Genomic DNA, 17,124 nt, shown 5'->3' on the forward strand with positions numbered 1-17,124 from the left:
TGCCACAGCCCAAACTCCCACCTCACAGTGCCTGTTCTCTGATAACATCTCACCATTTTGCAAAGCAGCTTCAGTCCTAAAGTAGAACTTCCAGCCACTCTCCTTGGAGTCAGGGAAGTGCACAGGTGGTTACCCGGTCCCCGCCCACCAGGGCTCATGAGGACCTCCAAAGCTCTCAGCCTCCCCCACTGACTCCGTCTCCCTCACACAGGAGTGCCCCAGCGGTGTGGTCAATGAAGAGACATTCAAGCAGATCTACGCTCAGTTTTTCCCTCATGGAGGTGAGTCCGGTCTTGAAAGAGACCCCTCGCAGCTCCCTCTCTGCTCCCGCCTCCTTCTCTGCTCCCTCTGGCTCCCTCTCTGCTCCCTCCGGCTCCCTCTCTGCTCCCTCCATCATGCTTCCTTCCTCCAGGGCCACAGGGCCTTGTTGTCTGCCTCCTCCTCAGGGTTGGGGAGAGCTCGGAGCAGCGTTCCTCCCTTACTGCAAGATGTGGAATTCACTAAAGCTTTAGCAGAAAAGAGCTCTGAAAATGGACCCTCTCCCAGAGATGGTAGTGATAAAGCAGTATCATAAAGTCTCTAGAAAGCTGGTGTGGTTATGGGAGAATGGGCCTCTGAGTCTCAGAGAGGCTAAGCAGCTCACTGCAGATCACACAGCTAGAGAGCGGCAGACCAGGACTGGGCCCCAGAGTGTCCATCCAAAGCTCTGCTGTGTTAGGCCTACCTCCCACTGTGCCGTGCTCCATCTTTTCCTTAAAACGGCTGAGGCAAGGTGGAATTTTGAAAAAGAACTTTAGTAAATACCAGAAGCTATAAAAATAAAGGAATCCAAAAACATGCAAGGTGAATAAAATCGTGCTTATGAATAAGGTTAGCCTGTGTGCCAGGTTCACAGGCACTTTGCCGCCCTGCCTGACTCCTGCAGGCACCTGCTCTGGCCCCGGGGTCTGGGGCATCAGAGGCTTCCCATGGCTTCCGTGTGTCACATGTTAACTTACTTCCTGCCCAGGAGCCATCTCCTGCAGGACCCCTTCCTCGGGGGCCGATGAAACAGAGATCCAAACGTCCCAGACGCTTTTCGGGCTCTATTTCTCATACGCCTCCCTCAGCAGCAGACAGGTGCCTTCTCAGGCGTGAGTTCCAGTACAGGGCTCCTCCCCGAGCTGGGGACAGTTTCACTCCATGCAGGCCCCAGACCCACTATTTGTTGAGTCCTGTTGAGCCACTCTTTATTGAGTTTTGACTATGTGGCAAACAACGATGGTTCTAATGATATGACTACGTGAAAAGTTAAACAGTGTGCAGAGATGGGAAGGTGAAGCTCAGAGAGGTTGCGTTACATTCCCGCAGTCACACAGCGAGGTAGTGATGGAACTGCTCTCTGAGCCCAGGTCTAACTGACCCTTAGTGGGTGCACATTCCATGGCACTGTGCTGCCATCCAGAAGAACATCTTCTACACACAGGACCAAGTCATTCATCCAACAAGAACTGTACTCAGAGACAGGAGCGTCTCTCCAAGGATGGCTAGACTTAGGGATGAAACCTGTCTTAGCTTTTGCTAGAACTTCCCCCCTAGACCCCAGGAAAACCAGACAGGTCTCAGGTCACAGCAGTGGCTTTTCCCACTCGGCAATCTTTTCCTTCCTATCACCCCAGCATCACCCTCTCCTCTTTCTTATTGCTTTTAAGTGATCTCCCTCCCTTGTGCGGGGTCCCCGTTCCCATCACCTGCCTCTCCTTCTGTGCCTTGCAGATGCCAGCATGTATGCCCATTACCTCTTCCATGCCTTCGACACCACGCAGACAGGCTCCGTGAAGTTTGAGGTATGTTTGTCTCTCAGAGGCCCCAGGGCCCCAACAACGCTTCCTTTAAATGATGGGCATGTTGGGAGGAGTGGATCATTCAATGCTTAAGTTCTATACCATTTAAGAAGGATTTCCTGAAGACAGAAGAAACAACTGTCTTCCAAGAACTCAGGGCCTCAGGGACTGACAGTCTAAAGGCTCACATGTGCACCGGGCTGACCAGCGCTGCAGCGCTGCACTTAGCACTCTACGCGAATTAACTCATTTAACCCTCACAATAACAAGGTAGGGTTCTACTATATATTATCAGTCTACAGAAGAGGAAAGTAAGATAATGAGAGACAGAGTGGCTTTCCCAAGGTCAGACAGTAAGAGGCAAAGGAGGGCTTTGAACTTGGGTGGTATGTTTCCAGAGTCCAGACTCTTAGCCGCCAGAGGATGCCCCCACTTGTACGGTAATTGCAGCCCTGGGGTAAGGCGACACCCGATGTCAGCACACGCTGACTTCCCTTCTTCCTCCAGAAGCTCCTTCCTCAGTATGGGGCAAGGTAGGCAGTGGAAGGTGGGTGGCGTACTGTGCTGAGCTTGGCCACATCCTTCAGGAGACAGAGGACCTGGGCGATACCATTCTGTAAAGACAGTCACGGAGTCTGACCCCCAGACAGAGTGCCGCCCCACCCAGTGGCTCGCTGCTTAATGTCTCATGCCTCTTCCACTTCTCAGGACTTTGTAACCGCTCTGTCAATTTTACTGAGAGGAACCGTCCATGAGAAACTAAGATGGACATTTAATTTGTATGACATCAATAAAGACGGATACATAAACAAAGAGGTAAGTGAGCTGAGGCTAGGAGCACGAGAGAGCTAATCAGAGAGGAAATAGCCCCAGTCACAGAGAAGGCAATGGCACCCCCTCCAGTACTCTTGCCTGGAAAATCCCATTGATGGAGGAGCCTGGTAGGCTGCAGTCCATGGGGTTGCTACAAGTCGGACACGACTGAGTGACTTCACTTTCACTTTTCACTTTCATGCATTGGAGAAGGAAATGGCAACCCATTCCAGTGTTCTTGCCTGGAGAATCCCAGGGACGGGGGACCTGGCGGGCTGCCGTCTATGGGGTTGCACAGAGTCGGACACGACTGAAGCGACGCAGCAGCAGCAGCAGCAGCAGCAGCAGCCCCAGCATGACTGCTGCTGCGTCGCTTCAGTCGTGTCCGACTCTATGTGACCCCATGAATCCCAGCACGCCAGGCCTCCCTGTCCATCACAAACTCCCGGAGTTCACCCAGACTCACATTCATCGAGTCAGTGATGCCATCCAGCCATCTCATCCTCTGTCGTCCCCTTCTCCTCCTGTCCCCAATCCCTCCCAGCATCAAAGTCTTTTCCAATGAGTCAACTCTTCGCATGAGGTGGCCAAAGTACTGGAGTTTCAGCTTTAGCATCATTCCTTCCAAAGAAATCCCAGGGCTGATCTCCTTCAGAATGGACTGGTTGGATCTCCTTGCAGTCCAAGGGACTCTCAAGAGTCTTCTCCAACACCACAGTTCAAAAGCATCAATTCTTTGGTGCTCAGCCTTTACACAGTCCAATTCTCACATCCATACATGACCACTGGAAAAACCATAGCCTTGACTAGACGAACCTTTGTTGGCAAAGTAATGTCTCTGCTTTTGAATATACTATCTAGGTTGATCATAACTTTCCTTCCAAGGAGTAAGCGTCTTTTAATTTCATGGCTGCAATCACCATCTGCAGTCATTTTGGAGCCCAAAAAAATAAAGTCTGACAGTGTTTCCACTGTTTCCCCATCTATTTCCCATGAAGTGATGGGACCAGATGCCATGATCTTCGTTTTCTAAATGTTGAGTTTTAAGCCAACTTTTTCACTCTCCTCTTTCACTTTCATCAAGAGGCTTTTTAGTTCCTCTTCACTTTGTGCCATAAGGGTGGTGTCATCTGCATATCTGAGGTTATTGTTATTTCTCCTGGCAATCTTGATTCCAGCTTGTGCTTCTTCCAGTCCAGCGTTTCTCATGATGTACTCTTCATATAAGTTAAATAAGCAGGGTGACAATATACAGCCTTGAAGTACTCCTTTTCCTATTTGGAACCAGTCTGTTGTTCCATGTCCAGTTCTAACTGTTGCTTCTTGACCTGCATACAAATTTCTCAAGAGGTAGATCAGGTGGTCTGGTATTTCCATCTCTTTCAGAATTTTCCACAGTTTATTGTGATCCACACAGTCAAAGGCTTTGGCATAGTCAATAAAGCAGAAATAGATGTTTTTCTGGAACTCTCTTGATTTTTCCATGATCCAGCGGATATTGGAAATTTGATCTCTGGTTCCTCTGCCTTTTCTAAAACCAGCTTGAACATCTGGAAATTCACAGTTCACGTATTGCTGAATCCTGGCTTGGAGAATTTTGAGCATTACTTTACTAGCGTGTGAGATGAGTGCAATTGTGCGGTATTTTGAGCATTCTTTGGCATTGCCTTTCTTAGGGATTGGAATGAAAACTGACCTTTTCCAGTCCTGTGGCCACTGCTGAGTTTTCCGAATTTGCTGGCATATTGAGTGCAGCACTTTCATAGCATCATCTTTCAGGATTTGAAATAGCTCAACTGGAATTCCATCACCTCCACTAGCTTTGTTCATAGTCATGCTTTCTAAGGCCCACTTGAGTTCACATTCCAGGATGTCTGGCTCTAGGTGAGTGATCACACCATCGTGATTATCTGGGTCGTGAAGAATTTTTTTGTACAGTTCTTCTGTGTATTCTTGCCACCTCTTCTTAATATCTTCTGCTTCTGTTAGGTCCATACCATTTCTGTCCTTTATTGTGCCCATCTTTGCATGAAATTTTCCCTTGGTATCTCTAATTTTCCTGAAGAGATCTCTAGTCTTTCCCATTCTGTTGTTTTCCTCTATTTCTTTGCATTGATTGCTGAAGAAGGCTTTCTTATCTCTTCTTGTTATTCTTTGGAACTCTGCATTCAGATGCTTATATCTTTCTTTTGCTCCTTTGCTTTTCACTTCTCTTCTTTCCACAGCTATTTGTAAGGCCTCCCCAGACAGCCATTTTGCTTTTTTGCTTTTCTTTTCCATGGGGATGGTCTTGATCCCTGTCTCCTGTACAATGTCACGAACCTCAGTCCATAGTTCATCAGGCACTCTATCTATCAGATCTAGGCCCTTAAATCAATTTCTTACTTCCACTGTAAAATCATAAGGGATTTGATTTAGGTCATACCTGTATGGTCTAGTGGTTTTCTTCAATTTAAGTCTGAATTTGGCAATAAGGAGTTCATGATCTGAGCCAGTCAGCTCCTGGTCTTGTTTTTGCTGACTGTATAGAGCTTCTCCATCTTTGGCTGCAAAGAATATAATCAATCTGATTTCGGTGTTGACCATCTGGTGATGTCCATGTGTAGAGTCTTCTCTTGTGTTGTTGGAAGAGGGTGTTTGTTATCATCAGTGCATTTTCTTGGCAAAACTCTATTAGTCTTTGCCCTGCTTCATTCTGTATTCCAAGGCCAAATTTGCCTGTTACTCCAGGTGTTTCTTGACTTCCTACTTTTGCATTCCAGTCCCCTATAATGAAAAGGACATCTTTTTTGGGTGTTAGTTATAAAAGGTCTTGTAGGTCTTCATAGAACCGTTCAACTTCAGCTTCTTTAGCGTTACTGGTTGGGGCATAGACTTGGATTACTCTGATATTAAATGGTTTGCCTTGGAAACAAACAGAGATCATTCTGTCGTTTTTGAGATTGCATCCAAGAACTGCATTTCGGACTCTTTTGTTGACCATGATGGCTACTCCATTTCTCCTAAGGGATTCTTGCCCACAGTAGTACATATAATGGTCATCTGAGTTAAATTCACCCATTCCAGTCCATTTTAATTTGCTGATTCCTAGAATGTCGACATTCACTCTTGCCATCTCTTGTTTGACCACTTCCAATTTGCCTTGATTCATGGACCTGACATTCCAGGTTCCTATGCATTATTGCTCTTTACAGCATCGGACCTTGCTTCTATCACCAGTCACATCCACAATTGTTTTTGCGTTGGCTCCATCCCTTCATTCTTTCTGGAGTTATTTCTCCACTGATCTCCAGTAGCATATTGGGCACCTACTGACCTGGGGAGTTCCTCTTTCAGTATCCTATCATTTTGCCTTTTCATACTGTTCATGGGGTTCTCAAGACAAGAATACTGAAGTGGTTTGCCATTCCCTTCTCCAGTGGACCTCATTCTGTCAGATCTCTCCACCATGACCCGCCCATCTTGGGTTGCCCCACAGGCATGGCTTAGTTTCATTGAGTTAGACAAGGCTGTGGTCCTAGTGTGATTAGATTGACTAGTTTTCTGTGATTATGGTTTCAGTGTGTCTGCCCTCTGATGCCCTCTTGCAACACCTACTGTCTTACTTGGGTTTCTCTTACCTTGGGCGTGGGGTATCTCTTCATGGCTACTCCAGCAAAGCGCAGCTGCTGCTCCTTACCTTGGATGAGGGGTATCTCCTCACCACCGCCCTTCCTGACCTTCAACATGGGATAGCTCCTCTAGGCCCTCCTGCGCCCACGCAGGCACGGCTCCTTGGACGTGGGGTTGGTCCTCCCGGCCACCGCCCCTGGCCTCAGGCGTATCTCTAAATAACTATCACAAATAATTTCTGAAGCTTCACTGCTGGACACCTTTAGAGCCTCAAAGTAGATGTGGTACATAGATAGTGAGATACCCACAGGTCTATCTCAAAACTCACTTTGGTATCTACTGTATCCTGGAATCTCAGTCAAAGCTTGGATTTAGCATCTCATAGCATCCCACTTTCTAAGTTCCTATGTGCCAGGTACAGTGTCCAGAGTTACAAATATCATCTCTAATCCTCACCTCAACCCTCCAATTTCCATTCCTCATTCATTCAGTCATGGATTTGCTCAACATATATTTGAGGGCTTGTTAGGTGTTCTTGGTGCTGAAGATAAAGTGGTGAACAATCCCCAGAATGTGAAAAATTCTAATGTCCACTAACAGCAGATATGGTAAGAACTCCAGTATTTAATGGAATAACAAGTGGCCATGTAAAACCATGCCAAAGCAGTTAGATATAATTTTAAATTAGCATTATACATTCCATTTAAACATTATTTTTTACAGTAGGATGTATAATATTATCTCAATGTTGTAAATAATTAAATGCTTCTATATATACTCAAATATATGATACTTTATGGAGAAGAAAATGGCAACCTATTCTATCATTCTTGCCTGGGAAATCCCATGAACAAAGGAGCCTGATGGGCTATAGTATATGTGGTCACTAACAAGTCGGACATGACTTAGCAATGAAAGAACAATAAAAGATAGTCTAAAATATTCAAATACTACTTTACAAAATATATTTTTTAAAAGGAAGAAAAGAAAAAAAAAAAAAAAGACCCTAAAGTGAGCCTTATAACAAGATCTTCAACCTTCGTTCAACCATTATTCCATCTCTAAATAATCTTACTAACTCCTGCTCCCCTTCTGTAATTTACAATATAGACAAAATTGTCCCCATTAAATATCCATCAGACCTTTCTGGAAGCAGGATTAATAAAATTCTCCTTAAAAGAAAATAAAGTGTGGATAAGCAGCTTCCTAGAAAAGATAGCTGGACCTTCCCCTGGCAGTCATTTGGAAACAGTTTCATCAAAATCGTAGCAAAGAAAATCCTGAGAGAGCAATCAAAATTTATCTTTAAGTCCTTTCTCTTATAAAAGTTATTCAGGAAACAAACCTATAGCCATATGGATGTTAAGGACTCATTAAAGCACACATTTTTACATAAGCACGTGGACAGGTGTATATACCCTAGTTCTGTCCATTGTTAGGACCTAAGAGCAATGACACCCCGGTAGCAATGAGTACTGGCACCTAGACCCTGGTTTCTAAATACCGTTCTCCAAGAAAAGCAACCAGTCCCCTTGGACTTGGTTGATTCCAGGCCTGGGAAAGAGAAAATACAAGATGATCTTAGAGCATCTTACAGTGTCAAAAAAAATGGGAGTACTATTAAAGAAAAAAGGGTGGTGAAGAGCATATCTGAAGGTCTTAGAAGCCAGCCTGAAGGAGTTCACAATAGCCAAAGCTATTAATATTATAATATGAGCAACAAATACAAACTTATAGTTTGGGATTATAATCTGCAAAATAAATACCCATGTTGTTCAGTGGCTTAGTCATGTCCGACTCTTTGTGACCCCACTGACTGCAGACCGCCAGGCTCTTCTGTCCATGGGATTCTCTAGACAAGAGTACTGCAGTGGGTTGCCATGCCCTCTTCCAGGAGATCTTTGCCACCCAGACATAGAACCCGTGTCTCTTACATCTCCTGCTTTGACGGGGGGTTCTTTACCACTAGTGCCACCTGGAAATTCCGGGTCTCTGTAGACACTCTATCAAATATCCTGAAGACAAGGCTGCTTTCCTACATTCCTTTTCCTCATTCTGAGTAGGGATCGAGGAAGCCCATGGAACACCATGCCTGGCCAGGGTAACCAGGAAAACACCACGGGGACACTTAACTGATACGGGGCTCCCAGCCCCTGCAGACACGGTGCCAGGTACAGAGAATTTAGCAATGAAGGATCAAGCGTGTGTCCTCAGAGCTCACAATTTTGAGGAAACAGATCCACAGAGCAATAAGAGCCACTTACTTATTTTAATGAGTATGTGCTGATCACTGTTCCATGTTACTGAAAGATTGGAAAGAAAATATGAAAGGATTTGTAACATCTATCTGGCCCCATGGTAATTTTTGTCTTTGTAGAAAGGGATTTTTTGGTTACAAAGATAGAAAACCATCAACATCAATGGGCTTAAGTTGAGACCTTTCTTGTAAAGATTCGGTAATTTCTTAGAAAAGTCTTTTAAGAAATAAATAATTCTTGTTAGAGTGAAAAATATTACAGGTAGTTTAATGTAGCACATTTTAATCCCCATTACAAAGTAGAAAGTTATTGGTCTCCCCCTATGCTACACCCATCTCTTCCTCTCTTTCGTCTCCCTCCTGCAGCACTGTCTTAGGTCACAGTGCCTAAGATGGCCACACCGTCCTCTGCAGGAATGGTTGGTGGTGGGGAGACTCCAGAGGACGCTTTAGTGAATAGGGTAACCATTCTCAGACCCTGCTTCTCCAGGGCTTCTCTTGATCCCTGTTACTATCTCTGTCTACTTCAACCACGTTTCTCAGAAAACACATGTGTATGGGGGTACGTGTGTATGTGTGTAAGCTCATGAGAAATTCCTCATGGGAAAATCTGTGTCCTCCTCCGTCTGGCACCTCCCTTCTCTGCTCTCTATTCCTCTACCCTTTTCACTTCTCTACTTGTGCTCCCTTCCTCCCAGCATTTCTCTCATCTCCTCTATGCCATCTGCTCCAGCCTACGCTTTACAGAAGTTCATCTCTATATTTATTTTCAGTGTCTGCTCTCCCCTGATCTCAACTAAAACCTGGAAATGAGTTGCCCATGGTACCAACTCTGACACAAACTCCAGCTTTTCACTCCGACTTCTCAAGAGATAACGACATAGTGACTCAGTTCCATAGTCAGATGTCCACATTTGTTCCCATCAGCTGGCTCAAACAAAGCCACACAGGCCAATCATGCAAGGGAATTATAGAGCAGAGAGAAGGTGTTCCAAAAATGCGGTATGGGTCCGTCAGTACATGAACTGCTGCTGCTGCTGCTAAGTTGCTTCAGTCGTGTCCGACTCTTTGAGACCCCATAGACAGCAGCCCACCAGGCTCCGCCATCCCTGGGATTCTCCAGGCAAGAACTCTGAAGTGGGTTGCCATTTTCTTCTCCAATGCATGAAAGTGAAAAGTGAGAGTGACGTTGCTCAGTCGTACCTGCTGCTGCTAAGCCGCTTCAGTCGTGTCAGACTCTGTGTGACCCCATAGACGGCAGCCCACCAAGCTCCCCCGTCCCTGGGATTCTCCAGGCAAGAACACTGGAGTGGGTTGCCATTTCCTTCTCCAATGCATGAAAGTGAAAAGTGAAAGTGAAGTCTCTCAGTCGTGTCCGACCCTCAGCGACCCCATGGACTGCAGCCCACCAGGCTCCTCTGTCCATGGATTTTCCAGGCAAGAGTACTGGAGTGGGGTGCAGTACATGAACAAATACACTCAAATCCCACTTATAACTCATCACTTGGGAAAGCTCAGGAAGAGGTGAGCCACCCAAGAACTTCTGACAACAAATAGAATTGTCCTGGGAAGAAGCTCCCAGGATATATACCCTTCAGCTCCCTTTCTAACTCCCTCTCACTAGCTGAGGTTCCTTTTAATCACTCTCATTCTCAAGGGGGACAGAGAGCCCCAGAGTGTCACCTAGAAGACCTTACCTTCCTGGTTCCCACACCGTGTGCTTCCATGTCCCTCTCCAGGAGATGATGGACATTGTCAAAGCCATCTACGACATGATGGGGAAATACACATATCCTGTGCTTAAAGAAGACACTCCAAGGCAGCACGTGGACATCTTCTTCCAGGTAAGAGCACACACCCTGTGTGTAAGCTTTAAGCTCACCTTAGACCAACCAACCCACAAGTGTCTGAGCAGTGTTTTGTATCCCAGCCTCCACTACACCTGATAAGAAACAGAATTACAAGATGTACCGTCCCCCGGGAATAGATTATTTTATTACATAGACAAGTATACACTACAGAAGAGAGCAAGGATGAATATTATTAAGTATAAGTGGTAGCGTGTGGACTCTAAATTTCATAAAAATGGCTGGGAGATCAGAGTAAATAGCACATGTGCATACATCAAAGATATTGTTATGTGTATTCCTCCTGCTAAGTCGCTTCAGTTGTGCCCTACTCTGTGCTAACCTATGGATTGTAACTTGCCAAGCTCCGCTGTCCATGGGCTTCTCCAGGAAAGAATAGTGGTGTGGGTTGCCATGCCCTCTTTCAGGGGATCTTCCCAACCCAGGGTTCGAACCTGTGTCTCTTATGTCTCCTGCGTTGGCAGGAGGGTTCTTTACTACTAGCGCCACCTGGGAAGCCCTCAGAGTAAATACAGAAGATGTCATTAAGCACATTTGTGTCGTTGGTGTTAAGCATTTGTGTTTGAGGAGCAAGGGGACATCAGATGGAAACTAGGATGGGTTGGAAACTAGAGAGAGATCTTTCAACTGAAGAATTTAGCCTTGCTCTGGTAAAAAGTAGGTGGATGCCGTTAATCTGTGACTTAGAAGAGTGGCAAGATCTTAGTGGTATACTACTACTACTACTACTACTAAGTAACTTCAGTCATGTCCGACTCTGTGCGACCCTGTAGACGGTAGCCCACCAGGCTCCCCTGTCCCTGGGATTCTCCAGGCAAGAACACTGGAGTGGGTTGCCATTTCCTTCTCCAATGCATGAAAGCGAAAAGTGAAAGTGAAGTCGCTCAGTCGTGTCTGACTCTAGCAACCCCATGGACTGCAGCCTACCAGGCTCCTCCATCCATGGGATTTTCCAGGCAAGAGTACTGGAGTGGGGTGCCATTGCCTTCTCACGTGGCAGGAGAGTATCAGCAAACATGAGAGCTCAATCTAGTCTAATCCTCTCACTTTGCAGATGAGAAAAGCAGAGGCTCAGGGAGACTCAAGGTCGCACAGTAGGTGACACGGGCAGAAGTAGACCTGCCCGTGTCCAGTGTGCTCAAATGGAAAGGCTGGAAGTGAGACTGGGCAAGACGTGTTAGGAGTCAGCAGAATAATCGGGTGATGAAAAGACGAGCGTCTAGAGCAAATGTTTTCATTTGAAAGATGCTTATGGGGGTCAAGGAGAAGGCAATGGCAACCCACTCCAGTGTTCTTGCCTGGAGAATCCCAAGGACGGGGGAGCCTGGTGGGCTGCCGTCTATGGGGTCACACAGAGTCGGACACGACTGAAGCGACTTAGCAGCAGCAGCAGCAGCAGCAGCATGGGGGTCAAAATGCTGTAACCAGGGCCTGGAGTTGTCTGACCAATGAAAGACCATCCTAATTGTCAGGGGAATGTTGGTGAGCAAAAAGCAAGTTTTGGAATGCAGATTACCAGTTTCTTTAAACTGCTTCCTGTGTCTTTCAGAAAATGGACAAAAATAAAGATGGCATCGTGACTTTAGATGAATTTCTTGAATCCTGTCAGGAGGTAAGGAGAGATCTCAGGGCACAAAACCTCTAAATCTGGAAAAGGAAATCTGGGACTCGGAGACCTGAAGAAGGGAGAACACAAGAAACCTGCAGCCCTTTGACTCAGAGCCACCGCAGCCACGGCAATGCAGCTCAGAATTTCAGCAACCTCCACTGCTTAGACTGGCCTGCGGCTGGTTTTGGCCATGCAGGGGTTGAGCCACACAGACTAAGCAGGGGAGCAGGGGGCTGTGAGAGCCCAGAGCGGGTCTCTGTGGAACTGCAGACTTCCAAGTGGGCAGCACTGTCATTTCTCAGTCTTCCTCTGCCTGATGGCCCACTCCCTAGACCAGGGGTCCCCAGCCTCCGGATCTAATGCCTGATGATCTGAAATAGAGCTGATGCAATAATAACGAAACAAAGTGAAAGGCTCTTTTCGACCCCATGGACTGTAGTCCGTGGGATTCTCCAGGCCAGGATACTAGGATGGGTTGCCATGCCCTCCTCCAGGGGATCTTCCCAACCCAAGGATTGAATCCAGGTATCCTGCATTGCAGGTGGATTCTTTACCAGCTGATCCACTAGGGAAGCCCAATAGAAATAAAGTTCACAATAAACGTAATGCACTTGATTCATCCCCAAACTATCCGACCCTCCCCGCCCCCCACCATCTGTGTAAAAATTGTCTTCCACAAAACCAGTCCCTGGTGCCAAAAAGATTGGGGACCACTGCCCTAGATTATAAGGGAGTTGCTGGAAAAAGTCTAGAGCTGTGATTCTTAAGCCACAGTGTGTGTAAGAATTGCCTCAGATGATTGTGAAAATGCACATTTCCAGGTCTCAATCCCAGAGACTCTGGATCTTGGGTGTGGATCTAGAAAGCTTCATTTTAGCACAATTTCCCTGGCCAATGCTTTTAAAACTTTAATGTGCAAACCAGTCTCCTTGAAGTTCTTATTAAAATGCAGATCCTAACTCAGTGGGTCTCCGCTGATGCTTGTGTTCTAAAGGATACATTAGCCCCAGAGTCAGCCAGAGACTGAACTGGAAATAATCACTTTCCTCTAATTTAGAAAAATGCATCTATACCCCTACTTTGTTTCAGAAAAATATGCAGTTACTCTGATCTCCTCTTAGTAAGAACTGCAAGTGCAAGAAAGTGGGAGAGGGGAGAAGTTATTAACATGTAGTGAGCACTAGCCAAGTTTTAGGTACATTACATAAACTTCACATAGTCAATATATTTAAAAACTGGAATAGACTGAGAATTGATCATTCTTAACTGACTTTGACCAAGGCCTTGGAGCAGTGCCCTAGAGAAGCCCTGCTAAACTTGGTACTAACCTGTTAGCTGATGGATCTTTGGGTAGTCTAGGGGTTCTGAACCAGTTATCAGGCAGCCAGAGGGGAAGTTGCTGGAAGAGAGGCTCAGGTCAGCAGTTATTTATTTTCTAACACGGTTAGAAACATTTCCACATTTTAATCATTATGAGCTGGCTGGTTACACCAGTGTTCATCATACCCATTTTAAAGACGGGAAAACTGAGGTATTGCAAAGTTAAGAGATATGGTTAAGCCTCAAAAAATGATTGAGATGGAACTTGAACTGTATCATTTTAATTTTAAATACTATGCCCTATTGTACTATGCTTGTTGACTATGCTTTGATTGTACTATGCTTTTTGACAGGTTTTTAATCAGTTTAGTTTCTCACATTTGCAACTTCTATAGCTATTCATTAACTCACTTTTTTTTTTTTCACAAACCACCCTGTAAGTAGGTACTATGTTCCATACCATTGCACTCTCAAAAAAACTGAGGCACAGAGAGGTACTTTAAGGTCACTCCACTAGTAACAGAGCCAGAATTAGAATCTAGGCAGCCTGACTTCCGAACGCATGTACTTTTAAAAGATTTCAAATACCCATAATCAACTTTGTTGACTTTCTCTACTTTAGTCCGCTTTCTGTTTCATTCATGTGTCCTCTACATTGGGCTCCCTAGGTGGCGCTAGTGGTAAAGAACCCGCCTGCCCACTCAGGAAAGATAATCAGACGTGAGTTCAGTCAGGAAGGTCCCCTGGAGGAAGGCATGGCAACCCAGTCGCGACTGAAGCGACTTGGCATGCATGCACGTGCTCCAAATTATCTTCTTCCTTCTGCTTTTTAATTTTAATTCAATTTTCTAGGTGTTCTTTCTACATTTTTGAAACAGAGGTTCAGATCATTGGTTTTCAACCATTCTTTTCTAATATAAGCAGTTAAAGGGATAAATTTTCCTTGAGTACTGCTTTACTGGAGTACTGCTTTAGATTCCTAGATTATTGATGTCATATTCTCATTATATTTTAATTTAAGATACTTTTTTCTCTGACACAGGGAATTTGAAACTTGTTAAGATCCAAACATTTGAGGATTTTCTACATCCCATACTTACTCCTTAGAGAATATACAATAGAAAAGTATAAAATAGAGAACATAAAATAGAAACATACAATAAGAAAATCAGTAACCCAAATATTTCCACTTTGAAAAAATTAATTAAATTGATAAATGTTTAACAAGACCAATTTAAACAAAAAAGAGAGAGAATACTCAAATTATCAATATCCAGAATTAAAGGGGTAACATCACCAGAAGCTTTACCGGCACTAAAAAGTTAACAGTTCAATTTTCCAATAAATTTGATAATATATGAAGGCTACAAACCCCCTACAAAATACAACTTATCAAAACTAGCACAAAAAGAAACAGAAAATTTGAATGGTCCTATGCCTGTTACAGAAATTGTATCTGTATTTCAGATTTTCCCACAGAGAAAACGTCAGGCTCAGATGCCTTCACTGGTAAATTCTTCCAAACACTTAACAAAGAAATGATGCTAATCATACACAAACTCAAGGACACAGAGAAAAAGAAAAAACTTCTCAGTTTGATTCATGAAGCTGTCATAACCCTATCATGGAAAGTTGACCAGGCCACTATAAGATACAAAATTTGGGAAGCTAATGTATTCTTTCTGGACACAGGCATGGAAACACAAATCCAGCAATATGTAAAAAGCATAATACATCATGAACAAATAGAGCTTATTACAGGAGTGCTGGAATGGTTTAACCTTCAACAGTTAATCACTGTGATTAATGACATCATAGAATAAAACAGAAAAAGCATGTGATCATCTCTATAAGTACAGAAAAAGCATTTGATAAAATGCACTTCCCCACAGCTTCTTAAAAGAAGCAGTCTTCACTGGTTTACTGAATAATTTGTTTCTTCTGAATTTCTCTTTAAGGCCGGAGAAGGTGTTTCTTGCTTTGAATTTCTCTTGGCTCAGTAGTTTTTGCACAGGCTTAGTTGCTCCTTGGCATGTGGGATCTTAGTTCCCTATCCAGGGATCAAACTCACATCCCCTGCATTGCAAGGCAGATTCTTAACCACTGGACCACCAGGGAAGTCCCTCATTCTGGGAGATGTGCTCACCAGTTATAGAGCTTCTCAGGGAGAAGCCTCAGAGAATTCTAACCATCCTCTTCCCTCCCCTCTCCCTCCCCAGGATGACAACATCATGCGGTCCCTCCAGCTGTTCCAAAATGTCATGTAACTGTGAACACAGCCATCCGGCTCTCAGAGACATACTAAACAGCCAACTGAGCACCTTGATCGGCCCTCCTGCTGATTTTACACACTAACTCTTGGGACAGAAACACCTTTTACACTTTGGAAGAATTCTCTGTGAAGACATACTATGGAACCCAGGACCATGTGGCTCAGTCTCTGATTGCCAGCTCTTCCTCCTCCCTCTTCTCGAGAGAGACAAGATGAAGTCGGGTTTCTTTTGGAAGCATGCTCATCTCTTCACACTGCTGCCCTGTGGAAGGTCCCTCTGCTTGAGCTTAAACAGTAGTGCACACTTTTCTACTTGCGTGTCCCAGGCCACTGCCTCCAAGTCCAGCAGACCTTGATGTATCTGGAAGCAAGATGACCTGAGCCAAACACGCACCATCCTCTGGCCTCCCGAACCAATGTGCCTCTTTCCCTGTCTTTGGTGGGAAGAATGAGTGTTGTACAGCACAGTCAGAATCTACCCTGACTAGATTGGGAGCGCCAGCATCTAACATATGTAGGATAGGACTGAACTAAGCATGGCATTGTCTGATGACCCAAACTGCCCATGTGCTCCATTTCCAGAGGCAAGGACAGTAGTGCCCTCTCGTGCTAGCATCTGCGCTAGTGGCGCAGGAAGGGGGCCAGTGCCAGTGACCCATGCCTCACTCCATCTCCTGCCTGAGTCCAGCACTGCATGACCCTCCCAGAAAGCCCAGGATGCCTGCAAATTGCTGTAATTTTATACCATCTTCTAATCAATAAACAGAACTATTTCTTACACTCTTAATCGTCATTTCATCCATGACTACATTGAGCAGAAAAGGTAAGTTGTGGAAAGGGAAGGCTAGTCCATCCCTTTGGCCTCCAGTTCTTAGTACTGCTATTGTGCCAGGCATTGTGCCAAGCAGAGCATCACCCTCCCCCAGGCAAATATCCCATTCAAATGCAAAGACTGTGACCATAAGCAAATGCAGCTTAAAGATGAGGCTCTTCACATTGTCCCTTCCAGCACAACTGCCACTCCCAAGACCCTCTGGTGTAGAAAGTCTGGAGCCTCACATGGCGTGGTTGGGGATACAGAGATGAAGCGGTGGGCAGGACCTCCTGCTGAGGGACTTAGAATCCAGGAGTTCATCAAGAGACTCCAGCCTATAAACAGCAAATAATTGCTTATATTGGACACTGGGAGTCTTGGTTTCCTCATTTGACATCATATTAAAAAGATTAAGAGTTAACAGCAGCATTCTTGGAAAGAAAGCAATGTACTGAACCCCTGTTACATGCCAAGGGCTGTACTAGGGGCTTATATACATAACCTTATTTTATGGTAGAATGCTCTGGAAGGTAGAGTCTTCATCTTTCTGGTTTGGACCCTGAAGCTCAGAGAGGTGAGGGACACTGACTAAGGTAGCACAGCTCCCTAAAGAGGTTACACTCTTCCCACAGTATCCTGGAGCCTCCTACTAGGGGATTCTGTCTCACCTCGAGGAACCAAGGGTCCTTCACACAAACTGCATTCATCTCCAGTCAGCTCCGAGAGGCAAAGGCGT

At 45.1% G+C, this 17,124-nt stretch overlaps 1 protein-coding gene across 4 annotated transcripts in view; it reads left to right on the forward strand.

The window, feature by feature from the left end:
- KCNIP1 (potassium voltage-gated channel interacting protein 1) overlaps window positions 1–16,361 on the forward strand; it is a 407,173-nt gene extending 390,812 nt beyond the window's left edge. For all 4 annotated transcript variants that reach the window (XM_027520005.1, XM_027520006.1, XM_027520007.1 and 1 more), the window contains 6 exons: window positions 212–281; window positions 1,756–1,826; window positions 2,532–2,639; window positions 10,245–10,349; window positions 11,923–11,985; window positions 15,522–16,361. In XM_027520005.1, the coding sequence (XP_027375806.1) occupies window positions 212–281; window positions 1,756–1,826; window positions 2,532–2,639; window positions 10,245–10,349; window positions 11,923–11,985; window positions 15,522–15,569 (465 nt within the window). In that variant the 3' untranslated portion in view covers window positions 15,570–16,361. The remainder of the gene's footprint in view (window positions 1–211; window positions 282–1,755; window positions 1,827–2,531; window positions 2,640–10,244; window positions 10,350–11,922; window positions 11,986–15,521) is intronic.
- The last annotated feature ends 763 nt before the right edge of the window (window positions 16,362–17,124 follow it).

This window comes from Bos indicus x Bos taurus, chromosome 20 (genome assembly GCF_003369695.1).
Source record: "Bos indicus x Bos taurus breed Angus x Brahman F1 hybrid chromosome 20, Bos_hybrid_MaternalHap_v2.0, whole genome shotgun sequence".
Classification (NCBI taxonomy): domain Eukaryota; kingdom Metazoa; phylum Chordata; class Mammalia; order Artiodactyla; family Bovidae; genus Bos; species Bos indicus x Bos taurus.